We start from the raw sequence: 22040 nt of genomic DNA on the forward strand, positions 1-22040 counted from the left end.
TTAAAGTAAACAAAGTTTGCTACCAGTCCTGAAAAACACCAAAATTAAGAACCAGCAAAATGCAAATGAAACCCACCCAAGATCAGGATTTTTCCCAGCAGACAATGGACCCAGCAGACACAAATCCTCTTTGCATATCCTCCCACCCTGAGGCCTTGCCATTCAACAACAGAACAATACACAGATTAACATGGAAATCACTCCTCCCTACACAAAGTATATATATACCCCACTCATTTCCATGCCAGCATTCTCTGAAGAGGCCAGCCACAGATGCTGGCAAAATGTCAGGAATAAACTCTTCTAGAACATGACCATATAGCCTGAAAATCCACAAAAACGTCCACAGACAGTTAGTTGATGGTTCATGGACCAGCACTGCCCCATGGATCATCACTTATAGAGCCACAAGATTACAGGATTCTCATATTACATAATTTTTAGTAGCATTAATTTATGGTTATAGTCATTAGGTGGACATAAAGACACTAAACTTTGCAATACATCCTGCAGAAGACTATAGAGTTTCATGCTAATGCTTTCCAGTCCAACAGTTAATGGGAAATGAAGATTAGAATTTGACTTCTTTCACTACTAACTTTTGCTCAATATTTCCAGTTCTGTGCATGATGGCTGTAATTGTATTACATTGTCCACTTTTGGAATGTGATGTGATATTTTCTTTCTCCATTACCTTTCCTTTATAAGTGATAAATTATGTAATCTCTTACAAGAATAATTCATGAATAGGTGAGGCCACAATACCTGAAATGAAGCTAGTTTTATTCCTATTTGAACAAGCTTCGGTTCAAGTATCTTAATTAGACTGTGGATTGTAGCCCAAGTAATTAAATGATTGTACAACAGGATTTGTTTTAACAATTATACCAGTGCTGACCTTTTACCTGTTCAAATATAAGGAAGATGCATTATTTTAAAAAGACAATATTTTAATTAGTACCATCCCATCAAGCAAATGAGGCATTTCCCTCAGAGACACGGTTTGAGAGACAATCGGCATCTATACAGACACAAAAAATCTGGAGGGATGCAGACTTTGCATTCCAAGGCATGTATATGAAATTTTCAATTCTCACTTTCTTGCGATGGCCCACACATCTGGTCTGTGTTGGCTGCAAGGCTGTTCAGTAGACCACAGTACTAAACTGTTGTTCTCTACCACCAAATCCAACTTTCACGTGCCCAGGTGCACCCCAATGACCACATATGTAAGGCAGGAAAGAGCTAGGTCCCCTTCTGTGTCTGGAGAAACCTCAGATGGGTACATGTAGTTCCCATAGTGAGTTACTATGCATTCAAAAGTGTGTGTTCAACACTATGTGTTTAATAGTAAACATGGTTTTCACTATTGTGGCACAGCAATGAGAAAATCAAAATAGTTAAAAGATGTCTTGTACCATGGATCAAACACTGATCAGAACTGAGACTGTAGTCAAGAGATAAGAAGAAGACTAGGAATGAGTAGGGCAGCTATGAAAGAACTAAACTAGGTATTAAAGAGCAAAGATATACAACTGAGCATTAAAGTTAGAATCATCCAAACCATTGTATTACCCACCACTATGTATGGATGTGAGAACTGAACAGTGAAACAAGCAGATAATGAAGAGTGCTGAGGATACCGTGGCCAGCCAAAAAGACAAACAAATGGATGTATGAAATACTCCTAGAAGCTAAGATGATCAAATTGTTGCTGTTAAACTTTGGGCTACATTAAGAGAAGGCACTCATTAAAAAGACAATAATGCTGGGAAAGGTTGAGGGTAGTAGAAGAGAGGAAGATACCACACCATATTGACAGACTCAATTAGGGAGGTCACAGACTTGAATCTACAAGACTTAAGCAGAGAAATGGAGGACAAGAGGTTTAGGAGCTGTCTCATCCACAGGGTTGCCATGAGTCAAGGTTGATTCAAGGGCAGTCAACAACAACAGATTAACACAAAAGGATCATCCTAGACATGGCACAAAGCTGAATGTCTTTTTTTTCTTTCACAGTGCTACGTCTTTTATTTTGGAAAAAAAATAATACATGAAATGCCGTCTTGTAAATCTGTGAGGGACCCTTAACAACTTACCCTCTAGACATCTGTCTAGTTAAATATTCTCTCTCTGGCTTTACTTCACGAAGGAAGATTCAGGAAGGACTCATCCCGCACTTTCTACAAGCGCATTGATGACTAAAAAGGCCAATCCGAGATAAACGAAGTCCGGTTGCAGAAAGCACAGCAGAAAGTCTCCTGGGTGATGTTTCTGGGTTGTGGTTCTTTCTGCGCTGTCGTTTCTCTTCGAGACTCTCCCCCACGACAGGGGGGTGTCAATGGAGAGGACTTAAATATTAATTCACACACAAATACACAAACCAGCTTCTTGTCCACGTTTAGGGAGAAAAACTGGAACTATGGGGGCATTTTGGAAGCAAGTTTTCATTTTTAAATTAACAAGATTTTGCCATTACATTCAATATGGAGGATACTTTGGAGCGTTAAAAATGTGGTTTGTTAATAAATCAGCATCACAAAATCCAACTCCTAGTTTGAATTTTCTAAAAGGGAAATAGATTATACTAATCTCTTCAATAATGCCAGAAGATGAGAGAGGTCACTGGGGTACTGTTTGTGCACTGTTTGTGCATACAGTACAAAATTATAGCTTAGCATTACATGCAAAATGGTCCTGTATATTTTCCCTTCAGGAAGTAAAGTTTGAAGAGGACTTTTCAACCCAATGATGATAGGCAGAGAAGGGGTTATGCAGCCCTTTCCTCTTCTACTCCTGCTCACAATCTTCCAGAGCCTACTTTCCATCTTTAAAAAGGAGAGTAAATGTGTGTAAAAGAGAAAGAAAAGACATAAAACCTTGAGTTGTATCTGGTTTGGTGATAAATACAAAACACATTTAGATATTTTTAGAGATTATTCAGTCTCTTGAACATACTTCAACAGCAAAAATTGCTTGTCCTCCATTCATCATCTCTGTAGTCTGCCCACACTGACTCCTGGAATTTAATGAAGGCACATTTACTACTTGGCTTCTTAGCCAGGGTGTGTCAGGAGAAAACCAGATTGTATTTACGCTCCCTGCAATTCACATTCTGGAAATGCCACAATATACACTCTTCAGCAAACTCTGTTTTATACAAACAGTTTTTCCCCCCACCATGTTTACAACACACATTTTAACGAATTGAAAAAAGAAGAGAGGTGGAATCAAAAGCAAAAATGGCATGACTTGCCTTCTATACTCTACATAAATGCAGGGTGATGTACGGCATAACAAGCTCTTCTCCACAGAAATACAGTATCCTAGTGCTAAATTATGTCAGAGCAACTAGCATATATTATCCATTTTACATAATTCATATATATTTCAAAAGACGTGGAATCAGAGGATGGTGTGGCAACTGAAGTTAGATGCCAGTCTTTCAGAACATAGTGACAGAGCAGTAGCTATAGAAGAGGAATGGAAAGGTGTGTGGAATGTGAAGATGTTCCACTCTGGTCCGCTAAGGCTTCCGCACACAATCCATATGCAAACATTGTTAAATTATTGCCCAAAATCTTGAGAACTTGACCCTTTAAAAAAAACTATGACAATTAAATGGATTCTAATTTTTGTGGCCAGCTATGAGATTCCTTGCTTCTGTAAGAAAACCCAGTGCTTATTCTTAACTTGCTTTCTCCTAATGCCCTGACTTGCTCCTTCAACCTCTCTTTTCCATCTTCTTGGCTTACTATTCCACTTTCACGCAGCTTCCCTGCTCTTCCTTTAACTCCTGCATCAAATCGCTTTGGGACACTGTTTCCCTTTTGTTGCCATTGATACATTCACTTAGTTTTAACCTTGGAAGAGAAACCCCTCTTTTCCTCTTCTACTTCTCAAGTGACATATAGGAGCTTATCACATGCTTTAAAAACCCGACTTACCCCTTCCGTTTTCCAGTCTATTTTGGGATAAGGTTGGGTATAATCGCAGGGAAAATGCTGCTGTTGTCGCCGCACGACTGCATCCTGTCCTAAAACCCAGATAGAAGTCGTGCTCAGCTGATCAATTTTCAAAGTCGGGAGCTCCCCACTTTGCAAATCGGCCTGCTGAGCGTGGCTTCTAGCCAGGTTTTAGGCAGGATGCAGTCAGGTGGCAGCATCAGCAGCATTTTCCCTGAGATAATACCAGAATTCATCACATAATAGACTTGAAAACGGAAGAGGTAAGTCAAGTTTTTTAAGCATGCGATAAGCTCCGTAGTCCCTAGATTAGGGTTGCCAGAGTGAAAACTGGAGCGAGCTCCTGTACCTTTTAATGGTTGTGCAGAAGAAGCACACTGATGGTACTAAATAAATAAATAACAAGTACAGGAGTTACAAGTACATGATTCTCATGACACAGAGGTAATACAAGAGGGACCCCAGCAGAGAGAAGATAAGGACAGAGGCCTACAGCTATAATAACAGTGTGGTCTAGCAGTAAGAAGACTGAGCTCAAGGAGTTCTTAAATACTGGTTTTAAATAGTTGTGAGCCTCATTTGGTGACCTTTAGCCAGCCACTCTAGGTCTGTTGACAAGATACACCAGCCTAAACTTGATGGAATAAGGCTGGCATAAAAATGTAATTTAAAAAGGGCAGGCAAGGTCTCTAATCATTGCATGTGAGAAGACTGATCTGAGATAGCGACCTCAGAAGGAACCAATGCCTAGAATGCAGTCGTTCTTCCAAAACATGTAATAAAGAAGAGATTCAGAGAAGACATTAAAAATCCAACAAAACATTTCAACATTAACAGTGTTGAAAGTCAAACAACATATTTTTACTTTGTCATAAATATTATTTTTTACATCTTGAGAATGTTGTTTTCTATCCTGCCTCCATGTGCTACCCCACCTTTCCCCCCCTTACGCAAAATTATTTTTCTGCCAAAAATAATCCATACAAAAATGTGTTCTGAGGAGGAGGGCAGCCTGGCCAAGTTCAGCAGTCTGGTCTGCTTTCTCTAAATCTGATTTACTAATCCCATTGGAAAAAGTACCTTCTATTTTGAACCAAATTTCAGAACCAAATATTAAATGGGGAAAAAAAGACAGAGAGAAATGTCTCCCATGGGGTACACTTAAGCACGCTGGTGCCAGAAAAGGCTTCTCAGGAGGCTCTATTACTGTCTACTTGTTAAAACGTGAACTATAAATGATATTCTCATACCAGTTCCATAACGAACAACTACAGTGAGATACACCCAAATAAGACTAAACTTTCACTGAACTGATGGGTAAACCTATCCCAGACTATTCATTAAATAATGTGCCCAATAGCTAATGAACTGTATCTGTGCTGCCAGCCCTTATAGTGGACATGCTGCCTTACAATGTAGGAGCACAGCACGGAGAAAGTAAAATATGATGGCAAGAAGTTTCCTCACTAGCAAGTATAAGCACTGTCAACAACCAAACCTCTGCAGCTTTCTCACAGACTGCCCTCCAGTTTTGCTGTATTCTAGGGGGCCTGTTTCTTAAATGAGGACAAAGGCTTAGTGTAGAAAAAGGTATGCAAACCATTGTCAGTGTTTATTCGGCTACACAGAGCTGGCATAAGCAAAACAGAATACACAGCAGCAAGGTAACTCTAGTTCAGCAATTCACAAAGTTGGATTTTGAAACTTCATGCTCCAAATTAAGCATACTGCTAGAGGGAAGGACACTGCATAATTTGATTCTTCTAGTCCTCTGAGAGATGAAAGACAACAACAGTTCACGGTGTTGTGGGGCATGAAGGAAGGTTCCAGGTCCCACTGTATCAAGCCCCCTTCTGTCACCTGGACCACAGGAAGTGGTGGCTGCTGATATATTTCCCCTAAAGAATGTCCACTTCTTGAAGCTCACCACAGCTCCACTCTGGCTTGTACATTTATTGTGAAATATACTAATAGCAAACTCAGGCACAGACTGAGTTAACTAAAGTGGGGCTATAACGAGGAGGTTTCTGAATACCCAGGAAAATCCAAAGGTTTGCAGAAGAAGCAGATAATATGTTTAGAGGAGAGGAAACTACGGCCCTATACAGACCGGCCTGAAAGGCCGGCCTGTGGACAGAGTCGGGACGTCGCATCCAGATGATGCACACCCTGTCTCTGCCCCCAAGGTGCCATGATGCCACACACCGCTCTACATGGTGCACAGCATCATGGCTCTCCTCTGGTGCTGCGTCCAAATGATGCAGCGCCAAAGGAACGCTTTATCTGTGCTGGTATGGCTATGGCACCTTTTTGAGGGCACAAAAAGGAACTTGAGCCCTTAGAAGGCTGGATCGGGGCTGCAGCATGTTGCCACAGCCCCAATCTGGCACAAAAAGGGGCAGCTGCAGGCCATCTCTTCGAGGTGGTCTGTAGAGCCCCTAAGTTCAGCCCCTGAAAATGCTCAGTGTACACAGGATGCTGCATATCTGATGTGAAGGAAGCCAGTCAGCCATTTCCCTTTTTCATTCTATCCTTGATGTTTATCACACTATGCTCTTAAAGAGGTACTATTCCAGTGTGACTCCTCTAGCAGCCTCCTGTTGCATGTTGGGATTGGCAGTTTTAAGGAGCTGAACTTCTCTGCCTGAGAATTCTAAATACCCCTCCTTAAAACTGCCAATCCCAGCATGCAACAGGAGGCAGCTAGAGGAGTCACACTGGAATAGTACCTCTTTAAGAGCTCGTCTGATAAACACCCCTGAAAGCACTACCATTTTCTTCCCTGCATACTAATCCTCTGAGCAGTTTAAGAATTTCCTCCCTGAAGGCTTTCTGTATTTCTTCAGATCATAGGGTTCCCCTCTAGCTGTCGATACCTCTCTTCTTGTCTATGTAACCATTTTAGCTACACAAAGATCAGCACTATGAAATAGGACCTCACTATTAGTATGTAGAATATACTTTATAAATACAAATATAAATTTATTTTCTTTTTGAATGAAAGAAAACAGACATTCTCAGAATGGTAAATTCTGTTTTGAATACAAACAGCCCTGGTAACTAACCAGGCCTAGGTTGTTTTAAGGGCTTGTGAATTGTACATAAAAAGTTCCAGATTCAACCTGTGACATCCCCACTATGTGTGTGTTGTTTCCAGTTTATGCCAATAAATTCATGTTGTTTTCAATTTATGCCAACCCTAAGGGGTCTATCTATTCTTCACAAGATTTGTTCAGAGGAGGTTTGCCATTGTCTTCCCTTGAGGCTGGAGCATGCTCCAGAGACTAGGACCCGGAGCAATGGATGCAAGCTCCAGGAAAAGAGATTCCACCTCAACATTAGGAGGAACTTCCTGACAGTAAGGGTTGTTTGACAGTGGAACACTCATCCTCGGAGTGTAGTAGTCTCCTTCCTTGGAGGTCTTTAAACAGAGGCTGGATGGCCATCTGTCAGGTATGCTTTGATTGTGATTTCTTGCATGGCAGGGGATTGGAATGGATGGCCCTTGTGGTCTTTTCCAACTCTGTGATTTTATGATTCTATTTGATTTGTCCAAAGTCACCCACTAGTTTTCATGGCTGAACTGGGAATCAAACCCTAGTCTCCAGAGTTGTAGTTCAACACTCAAACCACTGCGCCACACTGGCTCTTCATCCCCACTGAAGCATCCCTTAAAGACTTTGAGTAGCAGATTTGGGCAGGAATTTGGGGACTCCTACCAATCAGAGCAGTGATCTGACTCAAGATGAAGCAGTTTCTTATTTTTACATACCCATCAACATTCTTCCAATTCAATTTTACACTGAAAGCAAATTTTAGTTTTTTGGAGTACAACAGTGTGGCCAGTGGTTTCAACTGGTAAATAGCAAACTCTCCTATACAAATCCATATAGTGGATACACTTCATTTTGGAACTTTGGGGCAATGGCACAACATCCTGAAATACTTCAGCCTAGACCAAAAAAAGGGGGGGAGGATATTGCAGAATGCTTTGTTTGTTTGTTTATTTTCTATGCCGCCTTTCTCCAGAAAGGGACCCAAGGTGCCTCACAAATCACCTTTTAAATACGGTAATGTGCTAGAGGATAGAGTCAGAATTCAAAATCACCTTGACAGATTGTACAGCTGGGCCAAAACTAACAAAATGAATTTCAATTGAAGTGAACATATAGTACTACATACAGGCAAGAAAAATGAAATGCTCTAATATAGGATAGGTAATACTTGGATTGAAAGCAGTACAAGTGACAATGCTCTAGGGATTTTGTAGGACCACAGGTTAAACATGGGACAACAGTTAAAACTTTTACTTAAAGGTAAAAATAACTTCTTCTGGTTTATCCCATCTAAATCCCATATTTTTTTTCTTTTCCTCCCTATAGGATTTAACAAAAATAGGCATTTTTCAAAGACTAAGGTGGACTTCTGCTACATCCAGTTTTGCTTCTTTCATTTTTTTGGCTGTCTACGCCACTATCAGAGCATCTTGGGGGTATAAAAGACTTGTAACAGCTGTTCACTCCTGTTTTATGCACTGGAAGCTATTACATTGGACCCTTCCCTTACGTGGGGGATCCATTCCAGACCCCCCTTCATGTAAGGGAAATCCCGGGTACGCTCACACCCCACTGCAAACCATGGGGTGTGTGCTTGTGGTGCAGCATGCACACCATTTGTTTGATTGCCACATGGCTTCAGCATATGCTTGAAGCCACATATGGTGCACCTGCGTATGGCGTGGGTGCACTCTATTAGTGATTTTATTTTGATGCTTTAATTTATGTTTAACTTGATGCTTATTTTGTCTTTTTATGTGTTGTGGGGTTTTTTCTTATACACAACCCAGAAAACCTACTTTTAAAGAGTGTATAAAAATACCATTAATAAATACGTAAGTAAGTACCAATATGTTTTCATGTAATATGAAAGACTGTACATGATTGGGGAAGGCAATGTGCAGTTAGCAAATTTTATCCTATTCACCACTTTGCCATCCAGAAGAAAAAATAGTTCAAAGCAACTTAAACAGATCAGTACACAACCTTTTTATGTTTATTGTTTGGTGTCTCTGAAGTGGGAGAAAAAGTATAAACTGAAAAAGAAACAGTGTATGTATTTACCTAAAATACCTTTCCCTTTTCAGAGATCACTCTCTGAGATCACAAAGTTTGGGAATCACTGCTGTAGAGGCATTAAAAAAAAGCACAATCAGTACTGGGCTAGGACAGTACTGTACTAGATGGTCTGATCTAGAACAACAGAGCTTCAGTATTCCTATGTAGAAGCCCTCCCCAAATGATGCATCCATCCCAGGGTGGAGACCACAACAGCCTCCTGCCATTTTTCTTACCTCTCGAAGTTCAAGTCTCTGTGCTACAGCCTCTAGACTTTCCTGCCCAGTGCTCTCAACTGATAGTGTGAACTCCACAAACTCATTGTTAAGCAGCTGTATACGAGCCACCAAGCAGCTCTTGCTAGACACTGTGTAGCGTCGAGTTCGTTTCAGTTTAAGCCCAAAAGGCAGAGGCATTTTCTTCCCTCAGACATTCACAAAAAGTCACTGAAGAACATTGGGAATCTCATCAACAGTCAAGAGCTGGAAAGTCCCCAGATCATTAGCCAGCAGCTGCAGCTGCAGCCATTAAAGAATAGCAGGTTATCCTCCAGATTCTGTTCCAAGGCAGCATCCACAACAACTCTGTGAAGGAAAGGGAAAGAATGAAAGGAGTTAGGAACAGGAAACACAATCAAATTCTGGTGATTCACACTGTCTGCTTATAGTTGTCAAGTTTTGCCTGTAAATGTATAACTTGGTTGTTGGTTTTGTACACAGAACATTGCTTAATTGTTCAAGCCACTTCACACCTCCATCTTCTGAGCAATTTACATGGTGGGTTGTCCAATGTTATTAGTCATATATTACAACTCGGGGAAGCTGAGAAAGTAGGGTTCTTGAACTCCCATAAAACCATGATAAAGGCAGAATTTGAACCCATAGTCTTAACTACCATATCAGAACTCTTAGGATTTACTAAATCAAAGTACAGTACTAGGCTGTTACAACAGTTACATACTGCAAAGACAAAAACTGCAATTGCACAATGTTCTGGAAACCTTATCTATATGGAAGTTGGAAACATTTATTGGAAGCAGAGTGAGGACTTAATGTATACTTATCTAACACACTGGGAAGGGGCCACATTACTTCCATGCTTTCCATAGCATACAAATACAACTTGATAAAGCAAGAGTTACATATGTAATATGATAACTTAGAAATAGAACTGTTAGGGATGTCTCTGTATCCTGTATTGGCACCTCTCCCAGGATGGCAGGAAATATTCCTGGAAAAAGAGATACATTTGTTCCCTGGAACCTCTTGGCACTAAACAAGGCTAAACAGTTGTTCCAGGCAGCATGCATTCCACAATTGTCCTGCAATACAAATGTACTCTAAATATGTTTGGGCCCAATTCACACCCCTACAAACACACTTTTTCACATATTCACATATCACCTGCCTGAGAAAATGGAGAACACTGTTTTAACTACTTAACTGCAGGAGGAAATTTTACCCAACTTGAGGGGAGAAGGGCTGCCGTTGTTCTTATTTAATTTTATGAGATGTCCAAAGGGTTTTCCCCCCTCAATGTTTGCTTTAAAAAAGAATTAAACCCATTCCACTCATACAGGTGGAAGGAATTCTTAATGACGCTCCCTGCCAAAGCACAGCAGGATGGGTGGCTGGCAGGAAGCTATGGAGAACAGTGTTGCCAACAAGCCTCAAAGATATTCCCCGGAATGTTTTACCACAATCCAAAATCCCTGGAATTTCCCAATATGTATTATTATTATTATTCAGTCAAAATCCCTGGAAAGAAATGAATTAAATTCCCCGCATTTCGAGGAGTTCCCCAGAAACTGGTAACACTGCTGAAATCTACAAACACCATTAGTCAAAGATGCCAGAAGAGGCCTTCCACCGTTCTTCTGTTTTGCTTGTGCTGAAACAGAAGGACACAGCTATATTCCAGGAAATTACAAGTTAAAATTGAGAAATAGCAGGAATGCCTACTGCTCCCTTACATTTGGGACAGTGTGAGGGGGCAGATTGGAACCCAAGACAATGCCAGTCTCACTTTTTAAAAATGGGCAGATCTCTTTCAGATCAAGAAACATCTGAAAACCAAAAATAAAATAAAAAATCCAAATGATAGACGGTCTCATCATTAAACTCAGGCCCTCCAGAGTACATCTGTACTGTAGAAATAATGCAGTTTGACGCCACTTTAATTGCCATGGCCCATCCTACAGAATCCTGGGATGTGTAGTTTTGTGAGGCACCAGAACTCTGGCAGGGAAGGATCTTGTAAGCCTACAGATCCCAGGATTCCATAGGATGGACTTACAGCACTTAAAAGTGATGTCACACTGCTTGGGCAAGTCACACTCTCTCAAACTCAGAAGAAGACAAAGGAAAATCTCCTCTGAACAAATCTTGCCAAGGAAACCCTGCAATAGGGTCACCATAAGTTAGAAACAACATAACACAACAACTGTCAGGACCATGGTAAACAGGTCTGAGGAAATGACATGGATGTGGCCACTAGGTGCTGTTGTGCAAGTTATTTACAGCTCTATTGGCAGTTATGTGTCAGCACTCAAACAGTGCATCATTGGAATGTTGATGCAACTGTCAATTATCATTCTCAACTGTCACTGAGGGAGAGTGAGATAGTGTATGTCTCAGAGTGGGTTGTTACTAGTGTGGATGGTGGATGGTGGATGGTGTCGTTGTACACAGTGGAACTTCTTCTATGAATAAAAGCCTCATCTGAGAGAAGATTACAGTGTCTCTTTGCTCATTAAGGAAGCGACAGGTGTTTCTCCAGCTCACAAGCTGCTGACTAGAGTCACGAAGGTGGAAAACCTGATGCCTCACGTGCAGCGCAACATAAACATCAAAGGTGTTTTAACAACAACAACATGTTTATTTATTTTGTTATTATATTAATCAAGCAATAGATCTTCTAAAAGTGATTATTAGTGCCCTGAAATGTCTGGAAAAGCTTGGTTACATCCTTTAGGAATTGTTTCGGTTTTGTGATGCTTCCACTGGTAAGGTCCAGAACCTAAAATAACCACATTTTTGCACGCAGGCACTATTCCCCTCGGGCACGGTGCCTCTTGGATTGGATTATTAAAACTATTATCCCTAGTGACATGAAGCCCAAGAGAAATGCAATCACGAGCAAAATATTGCACTGCACACTAAACCATTGTTCAGTCACTACTAGTTCTTTGTGATTTTGGCCATCTGCCAAACTTAATTCCAGAAATATTAGCACAAGTGCAAAAAACATTTGCATTTTGGCATTTCTTCCTTCTCTGGACTGGTCTGAGAAGTGAGATGATGGCCGGTCGCTGAAGAGCGTCTCTGGACTCTTGAGAGATGGATATATGTATTATGACATATATCTCAGGACTGACGTCACAGAGACCCTCTTCTCCTAATTCTGTGATCTCCCATCTCGCAAGAGCTGGACTATATCAGAGTTCGCGCCAAAGTCCTTCGCATCGCCCTCCCTCCCTCCCTCCCTCGCCTCGCAAATGTCTCTCCCTCTCTCATGCCACACTGGCTGTCCATTATATATACAGTATAGGTGTCCGGCGGTGAGAGGCCTTCAGTCTACTTCCTCAGATGTATATAGTCTACATAGATAATTCATGCTGCCAACTTCTTCCTTTCATTTACTCCCAAAGGGGCTAAAGTTCTCTCTACATAACAATCCTTTGTAAAACCTTATTCTATGTATCTGAGGAAGTAGACTGAAGTCTAGGAAAGTTCCTGCTGCCAAGTTCTCTTTCAGTTAAGTCTCAAAAGGTGCTACAACTAGATCTCTCTCTCTCTCTCTCTCTCTCTCTCTCTCTCTGAAAGCCTGCTGCCTCCCACCCATCACCCTTCCTGGAAAACCATAGGCATAACACAATGTAATGTGAAGTGATATGGCATCACTCCAAAGGCATTCTGGAAAACTGCAGAGCAAGCTGTACATCACTTTAAGCAGGGCCAGTCTTTTTCAAACAAAATTTTAAAAAAAGTATGGGAGGGGGATGGAAAGCCTGTTAATTAATTCATTTATAGTATTAATACATTTATTGCATTTATGAGCTGACCAAAGCTCATAAAAGCTCTGGACAACACATGTAATTATATTACATCCAATATGAGCCAAGATAAATCCTTAAAATTTAAATTAAACTAAAAGCAAGAGTTAATAAGCAACAGTGGTATTAGTAATAATACCTCTATAGAAGTAATTAACAGTTCTGCTCAAGCAGTCGTCTGAAAAAACGTTCCCTTCTCCAAAGATTTCATTAGGGTTTCATTTTACACACTTAACAAACGGTAGATTTTTTTTTTTAAGAATTGGTTCATCCTTCCATAAATGTAGTCTTCCTTTCTAAACTTATTTCTTTCTAGGTGAATAGAAGAAGGATGCTATTAGCATGACCAGTTACAAGCACCAATCATTCTTCTCTGGTTTGTAAAACATTTGTGACAGGTGCAAAGAACACCTAGAACATGACCATGGTATGCTCCAGAACTACCGTAGCCAGAGTTCCCTACATTTCCACTGAAACTTCAAAATGTTTTCATTTTCAAGTAGTAGCCACATTGCTCTGTTGGCCCAACAACAACAAGGAGTCTTGAGATCTAGGAGACTAACACAAATTATTATATTAAGAAATTAAGCTATCTGATGTGGGGGACTAGTCATTCCACCCTGTCCTACTGTGCCAGGGACGACTATCATATTTGTGCCCGCTGGCTACAGTCATTTATTTATTCCTGGAAGCTCTCTAGGGATTAATAGCATATGGGTCAGGGACTGGGACCAATCCACAAATCACCACTTTGAGTGCCACAGATTTAGCAGGCTATAGGCCATTTCATTAAATGCATGAAGACTTATCCTGAATTTCAGTTAGCTATATATAACAATTCTAAATACCCTAAAGGTATTAGATACTATCTGATAGAATAATAGAATCATAGAGTTGGAAAGGGCCTCATGGGTCATTGAGTACAACCCCCTACTCAGTGTAGTATCTTGGAAACTAAGCAGGGTCAGCTTTACTTTGTAATTGTATAGGAGGCAGCCAATGAACACCAAGTGCTATAGGCTATATTTCAGAAGGAGGAACTGGGAAAACCATCTCTGAGGATCCCTTGACCAAAAAGACCCTATGAAATTAATGGGATCACCAAAAGTGGACAGATGACTTGAAGGAACATACACACATATAGATCTGAAATTCTAGATATTATCTTAGGCATCTGATGAAGTGTGATATATTCAGGAAACTTCATCCTACTATAAATTTATTAATCTCTAAGGTGTCACAGGCCTCCTTCTTACTTTCGTCAAAATGTTGGTCTGAAATATATCCATTGTAAATTGTTTTTCATATTCAGAAGGAAAATAGGGTGGGAAGGAGAAAGAAGAGGGGTTTTTTATGTTAAATCTCAATCTTCAAAGGAGGGTTTCTCAACCAGGGTATCCTGGTTCCTTGAGAAGCTACAAGGGGTTCCATGAGAGAATACTTAAAAAAAAATAAACATTTTTGAGCTACAGATATCATTTTTATGCAGGTGTTCCCTGAGACCTTTAATTTTATGCAGGAATTCCCTGAGACCTGATAACTATTTCAAGGTTTCCTCCAGGGTAAAAGGTGCAGAAATGTTGCTCCAAAGCATATAATCACAAGGGCACCTAATCATTTTCTCACGAAGAATTTGTTTGTTAGGAAACCCAAGACTCAAAGATCTAAATATTCTCAAACTTGAATCATGTTGAACATAATGTTCTTTCTTTAAGATTCAGCTCTCATGTTGCTGTGTGTTTTAACATTTCTAAGGATCTAGTCCTCAATGTGCCTAAGCGGCTGTTTATATTATGAAAAAAATCCATACCAACTTCAATTCTGCTGCTTTAGAAACACACAATGTGCAAGTGTTTTGTCAGCGAAATGGATTTTACAAGTTAATGCATTAAAAAAAAAAATTTTACTCTGCATTTTCCAGGAAAAAAATGTTTTTGGCTACTTTTGTCTTGCCTGGATTGGGTTGCCATTGTTTTGGAGTAGGACAGATTGGCAAGGCATCCACCTTGTACTCTAAACTGGATGCCTCCACCGTCCAAAGCTATTTTTTCCCTTCACTCTCTTTATCTCTCTTAACCCCCAATGAATGATCTAAGGAAGGGAACTTTACATTTCTCTCTCTATTCCTCTTGCTCCACCGCTATCAGAAACTCCTGTTCCTGTGGCTCCACTCACACAAAGGTCCTTTTGGAAAAGTAGGCCTTGTAGCTGGGAATGCTTTCTCAAGAGAAAGTCTGGAGCAACTTGGTGGAACACCCAGGAGTCAAAATTGCTGCTAGTTTGCTGTTTCCATTAAACATCAGAGTAGGGGGCTGGTCGCAGAGTTAACCCTCACCCCACAAAATTAGGGTCATAGAGACACCTTGCAGGTGGCCTCATTTGTCATCCTACCTCGTCCATGTATGTCTATCTCTCTAGGGTTCCCATCCCTCCATCCCTTTGGCTCATGTGGGCAGGCAAAGGCCTCAGTGTCCATCCCCCCCCCTCACATTCATAAGCAGTGAAGTAAAGTATAAACTGAAAAAGAAACAGTGTATGTGTTTACCTAAAATACCTTTCCCTTTTCAGAGATCACTCTCTGAGATCACAAAGTTTGGGAATCACTGCTGTAGAGGCATAAAACCCCCCAGCACAATCAGTACTGGGCTAGGATAGTACTGTACTAGATGGTCTGATCTAGGACAGTACTGTATTAGATTGTCTGATCTAGAACAACAGAGCTTCAGTATTCCTATGTAGAAGCCCTCCCCAAATGATGCATCCATCCCAGGGTGGAGACTGGGGGAAGCCCTCAGGGCCAATTACAGCAAAGAGAGCAACATCAAATCCTAGACCTCTCCAGTCCTAATGCTGCCACAGGAACTGGAGTCTTACCCCCCCCCCCCCCCGCACCATGCTCTTTTCTTTCCCCATTAAATTGGTGGAGCAAGAAGAGAGATAGAAATTTAAAGTTCCCTCCATTAGAAAACTCAACATTCAAGGGAGATTGAATGGGACAGTGCAGAGCGGGTGATAAGAGTGATGGGTAAACAATAAAGGCTATTGATTGATACTTTTACACATGCATGTACACCCTTTTTGTACTCATTTGAATTTGGATATAGGAAAATGTGGCAATCAATACAATTTGACTCTGGTGTATTTTGAGCTGGTGTAGCACTAACAGCACTGTGTATGTACAACACTGTGTAAATAAAAGTTAATAATAATAATAATAATAATAATAACAGGATAATTCTAGGGAAGAAAACTGTGATGTGGATAAGATTTTTTTTTAAAAAAATTTGCTAGTCTAGACAACCCTGAGGGCCACCTTTGCCTCTACAGTGGATAACAGAATCATGTGGCACAGCCAGCTGCAACCATGAATGCTGGGACCAGTTATAGGGAGTATATATCTCCCTTGGTGAAACTGCTTCACTAGCTACCCATTCATTTCTGGACACAATTCAAAGTGTTGGCTATGATCTATAAAGCCCTATATGGTTTAGTTCCACACTATGTGAAATACCATATCTCCCCATACAAACCTATCGTCAGGTTTAACTGTAAGATCATCAGGGGAAGGCTTTCTTTCAGTCCCACCACCACAGGCTGGGGGCATACTTATCAAATTTGCAAATGACACCAAATTAGGAGGAGTAGCTAATACCCCAGAGGACAGAATCAAAATTCAAAACGACCTGGATAGACTAGTAAACTGGGCCAAAGCTAACAAAATGAAATTCAACACAGAGAAATGTAAGGTGCTGCACTTAGGGAAGTAAAATGAAATGCACAGATATAGGATGGGGGGCACCTGGCTGAATGATAGTACATGTGAAAGGGATCTGGGAGTCCAAGTAGACCACAAGTTGAACATGAGTCAACAGTGCGATGCAGCAGCTAAAAAGGCCAATGAAATTCTAGCCTGCATCAATAAAAGTATAGTGTCTAGATCAGGGGTAGGCAACCTTTTTGAGCCGGGGGCCGGGTTGCTGTCCCTCAGACAACTGGGGGGCCGAAGCCAAAAAATAAATAATTAAATATTTTTTTTTAAAAAAAATTAAATATATAAATAAACTAGGACAAATGTAGGACAAAATTTTCAAATGGAAGACACTTTTTTAAAAAAATTGAGGACACATGAAAAAATTTGCAGATTTTTTTAAAAATGTTAATATAAATGCATGTTTCTGAGGCTTCTATAGACAATTGCCCCTCAAAGGCCCCGGCGGCAATCGGCGGCAGGACTGGGCTGGGGCTGGTCCCAAGGCCTCGCCGGGCCACAGCTTGCCTACCCCTGGTCTAGATCAAGGGAATCGTGCCACTCTGTTCTACTTTGGTTAGGCCCCACTTGGAATATTGTGTCCAGTTCTGGGCACCACAATTCAAAAAGGATGTTGAGAAACTGGAGCGTGTCCAAAGGAGGGCGACTAAAGTGGTGAAGGGTCTGGAAACCATGCCCTATGAGGAACGACTTAGGGAGCTGGTATGTCTAGCCTGGAGAAGAGAAGGTTAAGAGGTGATATAAAATAGGTCTGTTTAAGTATTTGAAAGGGATTTCATATTGGCAGGTTCTAGACTGCCGCGCTTGCTCCACGCGGGAGCCGCAGCACAGCCATACCGCGCGGCTCCCGCGCAGAGCAAAAAGAAGCTCCAAAAAGGAGGCTCTTTCCGCAGTGCACTGATGACATCGCGAAGCGCCAAGGGCGATTTGTGACGTCATTAGTGCCGCGCGACGTTCGGACGCTCCAGCGTCCGATACGTCAATATGGCGCCGGCCATGTAGAAGGTCCGGCGCCATATTGTACGGACACAGTCCGTATTAGACTCAGGGCGTCTAGAAGGACGCCTCTTTTAAAAAACTGTGTGTAACCAGCCGTGAGGGGGAGCAGTTTGTTTTCTGCTGCCCCGAGAAATAGGACCAGGAACAATGGATGCAAGCTGCAGGAAAAGAGATTCCACCTCAACATTAGGAGCAACATCCTGACAGTAAGGGCTGTTTGATAGTGAAAACACATTTCCTCGGAGACTGGTAGAGTCTCCCTCTTTGGAAATCTTAAATAGAGGGGATGGCCATCTGTCGGGTATGCTTTGATTGAGAGTTCCTGCATGGCAGGGGGTTGGACTGGATGGCCTTGTGGTCTCTTCCAACTCTATGATTCTATGACACGAGACAGAGCCTTCTCAGTGGCTGCTCCACCCTCTAAACTCTCTTCCACAAGAAGCTAGGCTCGGTCCCCCTCCCTGCTTTCCTTTCACCCGGCAAGCAAAGACATTTTTATTTAAGCAAGCTTTTATGCTTAAGCAGGGAAATGTATGTTTATCATTTAGTATGATTTTTTAAAATGGGTCTATAGTGTTTTCATGTGGGTTTTTTAAATTGTAAGCATTTTTAATTTGCTTTCTTGAAACTGCCTTGGGTTCCATTCTGGAAGAAAAAGGATTTAAATAAAATAAACCAATGTTCATACAGTTGCATATACAGCTCCCTCTCCTCTATATAGATCCATCCTTCTTGTACGTACCTGGCTGGCTGCTTTTTTCTGAGAATTCTAGCCCACAAAAAAAGGGCAGTGAACATGTGTTCCTCCAGAATGTCACTGGGCTGCAACTCTACTCATCTCTCACCACTGGCAATCATTATGGTGATGCAAACTGCAGTCTGGAGGGCCATGTGCTCCTCAGACCTGCTTCTTAAAAGATTTTAACAAAACTTGCCAAGTCCTGTAGCAGCAGCATGAAAAAAGCAAAACAGAAGCAGGAGACGTATGAAGAACAGAAACGCAGAGCAGGGATAACTCATCCCTTGGACTGTCAGTATGCCAGACTGTCCTTTGCTCTTCAGCTGCATCCACACTGCAGAATAATCTCATTTAACCACAGTTTAACTGACACTGCTCATGCTATGGAATTCTGGGAACTGTAGTTTTGTGAGACTTTCACCTTCTCTGTCAGAGAGCTCTGGCACCACGACAAAACTATACATCCTGAGATCCCACAGCATTGAGCCACAGCAGATAAAGTGGTGTCAAACTTCAATTATTTCTGCAGTGAGAATGCAGCCTTCCTCTTCCCTCCCTTTTGCACAAAGCCTGTATTGCCACCTCCTGTACCACCCTGAAAAAATTTGCCATTGCCTTTTATACACAATGTCAGGCTTCTTTCTTCCACCTCAAGGTCTTCCCAGAATAAGCCACATTTTCTGTCAGTGGTCCTAGGCCTTTGACAGTTGTTGGCACACTGAAATGCAACAGGTGCAACCTATCTCATACATCATACTTCTCTACACAAAGAAAAATGGCACACTTTGAACTTTGGCAGCTGGGATCCTATGAAAGGCACAGGAAACTTTATCAGGAAGAGGGAGGGCTGATTACAAGCATTTTGAAAAAATAATATCTTCAGCAAAGGTTTTCCTGAATCATCCCAATAGTGCCTAACACAGATGAAAAGTCTTTCGGAAAATCACCAAGTCAATCTGTATTTCTGTATGCTCTGTAACATGTAACTGCTTGTCTTAGCAGTAGGTTTAGAGAATGTATAATTAAATCAATGATACTAAAATCTTTAATTCTGCATGGTTCTAAACATCATGGCTGGGATGATAGCGAAAAACTAGCGAAGTTGACAAAAGTTTTCTAGAGACATATCCTGTCCTCCCTTTCCCTCCTGAAACAACACAACAGTGGCCACACTTACTGTGAAAACATGTTAATGAAGGATTACAAAAACAACCAGAAATTGTATCTTCATTCACAATCACTGAACTTACTAATGCTTCCATCCACAGCTCAGTTCAGTCTGGAGCAGCATTTTTACCACTCTTCAAAAGAAATTAGTGGTAAGCTTCAAGCAGTGGTGTTTTGGAAGATTCATGAACAAATACAATCCATTTGTTCTTTAAATATTATTGATAAGACTCTCAACAGTTAGGACTCTAGCTGTTTTAGATCAATTACTGCCCTGCCTCAGCAGGTAAGAGCTACAACTGTCCATACTATAAAATCTTCCTCCACGCTGATCAAAAATGGCCCCATGTCTAGGGTGGCATTTCATAGCATTGCCGCTTTAGCACATTCATGCCTTAGTCCTGACCCGTATTACATTGGAGATAAACACCATGAGCCCTCTACAGAAACACAGCAAGAAATCCAAAGCATGATACTTTGATCCACTCAAAATACTGTACACAAGAAGGGAAAAAAAGAACAAACTTTCACATGTTCATTTTTAAACCTCTGCCATTCCCTTCAGGCTCAGCAAATCAATGCCCAACCTCTGTTTAAGATAATCCTCAAGAGTCTACTCAAAAGTACATCTCACGAGGTCTCAATGGAGTTTACTAATAGTAAGTGTGTAAATATTTCAGCCTTAAAACAATCCTAAAGTTTGATATTTTAGCAACACGTTTAAGTTCTAATAATTTATCATCATTGGTTCTTATTCAAAGATACAGCGTGTTAGTTTGTAGAATCGTCTTGTAGAGAGATTTTGTAGAACATTGGCGGGATACAGACCGACGCTTTGCGGCGGTCTCCACCGGCGCCAATTGCTCCGTGCGGGAGCCGCAGCAGCCAAACCGCGTGGCTCCCACGCAGAGCAAAAAAGAGCTCCATTTCGGAGCTTCTTTTTGGCGCCTTGAACGTCGCGAGGCGTGCTGGCGCATTCGCGACGTCATAGGGCGACCGACACGTCTGGGACTGCGTCCAGTACGTAAACATGGCGGCCCCATGTGGAAGGGGCGCCGCCATATTGGTACGTATTCTATACGTACTAGGTTAGGGGGGTGCGGAAGCACCCCCCGTTCCTACCCTAGTACGTATAGAAGACGTACTATTATGGCGGTTTGTATCCGCCATTGAGACTAACTAAAGAACCAACTTAGTCTACGAAAGCTGATGCTGCCAACTTTCTTTATTTAGTGTCAAAGGTGCTACAAGACCTCTCTACATGTCTGTTATCATACTTGTTATCATTACAGAGGTACCCCGGGTTACGAAATTAATTCGTTCCGCCGCCGCTTTCGTAACCCAAAAACTCGCACGCCGAAAAACCCATAGGCGCTAATGAGGAAAAAGCCGCGATTTCGTGTGAAATAGCGCCGAAAGCACCAAAAAATTTTTCGTAACCCGAAAAAAACTCGAACCCCGAGACAGTTTTTTTAAATGGATTTTTTTCGTAACCCGGAATTTCGTAAGGCGGAGCTATTCGTATCCCGGGTGGTACACTTTATTTCTTAACATCCTCATTATTAAAAACCGGTAATTTTAAGCCTCCTCAGTTTATGTTACATGAAATCTAGTTAAGCACTTTTAGTTGCATTGACTGTAAGGGAGTGTTACACGTGTGTTTATACCTAATTTTACAGAACATTATGTGGGACTTATCTTTGAATAAAGATGGATGGGGTCCACCTGCACCTTGTTCCACTGAAATCAGACAGATTTGAAATACTTTGGATAAATTGTATCATTATCAGGTTTATTGTTTGGCTGGCATCCTGTTCATTTAGCTACAACAAGATTAGACCTATTCAATCTACGTTCAGTTAATTATGAGTCAACATTAAATCTAATGGATTCAATGGTCTACTCTAGTTAGGCTGGAAAGGCATTTAGGCCTTCGATCCAAACACATGCCGAAATAATCCAGTTTGAGATTGCTTTAACTGCCATTGCTCAGTGCTAGGGAATCTTGGGAATTGTAATTTATTGTACCACCAGAGCTCTATGACAGAGAGGCTAAATATCTCACAAAGCTACAAACTTTCAGAACTCCCTAGTATTCATCCAGGGCAGTTAAAGGGGACACCATCACTTGTTTAATTACAAAAATCTGTTTATTTCTGCAATGTGTTTTGTACTTTAGTTAGGTTACCTGTTTCCATACCACAACACCATCCACTTGTTTAATACATACACC

General features: G+C 41.2%; 1 protein-coding gene across 6 annotated transcripts in view; it reads right to left on the reverse strand.

The window, feature by feature from the left end:
- The window catches only part of PTPN21 (protein tyrosine phosphatase non-receptor type 21), a 99322-nt gene that overhangs the window by 73604 nt on the left and 3678 nt on the right, over positions 1–22040 (reverse strand). For all 6 annotated transcript variants that reach the window (XM_042445075.1, XM_042445065.1, XM_042445100.1 and 3 more), the window contains exon 2: positions 9316–9663. In XM_042445075.1, coding sequence (XP_042301009.1) covers positions 9316–9495 — 180 coding nt within the window. In that variant the 5' untranslated portion in view covers positions 9496–9663. The remainder of the gene's footprint in view (positions 1–9315; positions 9664–22040) is intronic.

Source organism: Sceloporus undulatus, chromosome 1 (genome assembly GCF_019175285.1).
Source record: "Sceloporus undulatus isolate JIND9_A2432 ecotype Alabama chromosome 1, SceUnd_v1.1, whole genome shotgun sequence".
Lineage (NCBI taxonomy): Eukaryota > Metazoa > Chordata > Lepidosauria > Squamata > Phrynosomatidae > Sceloporus > Sceloporus undulatus.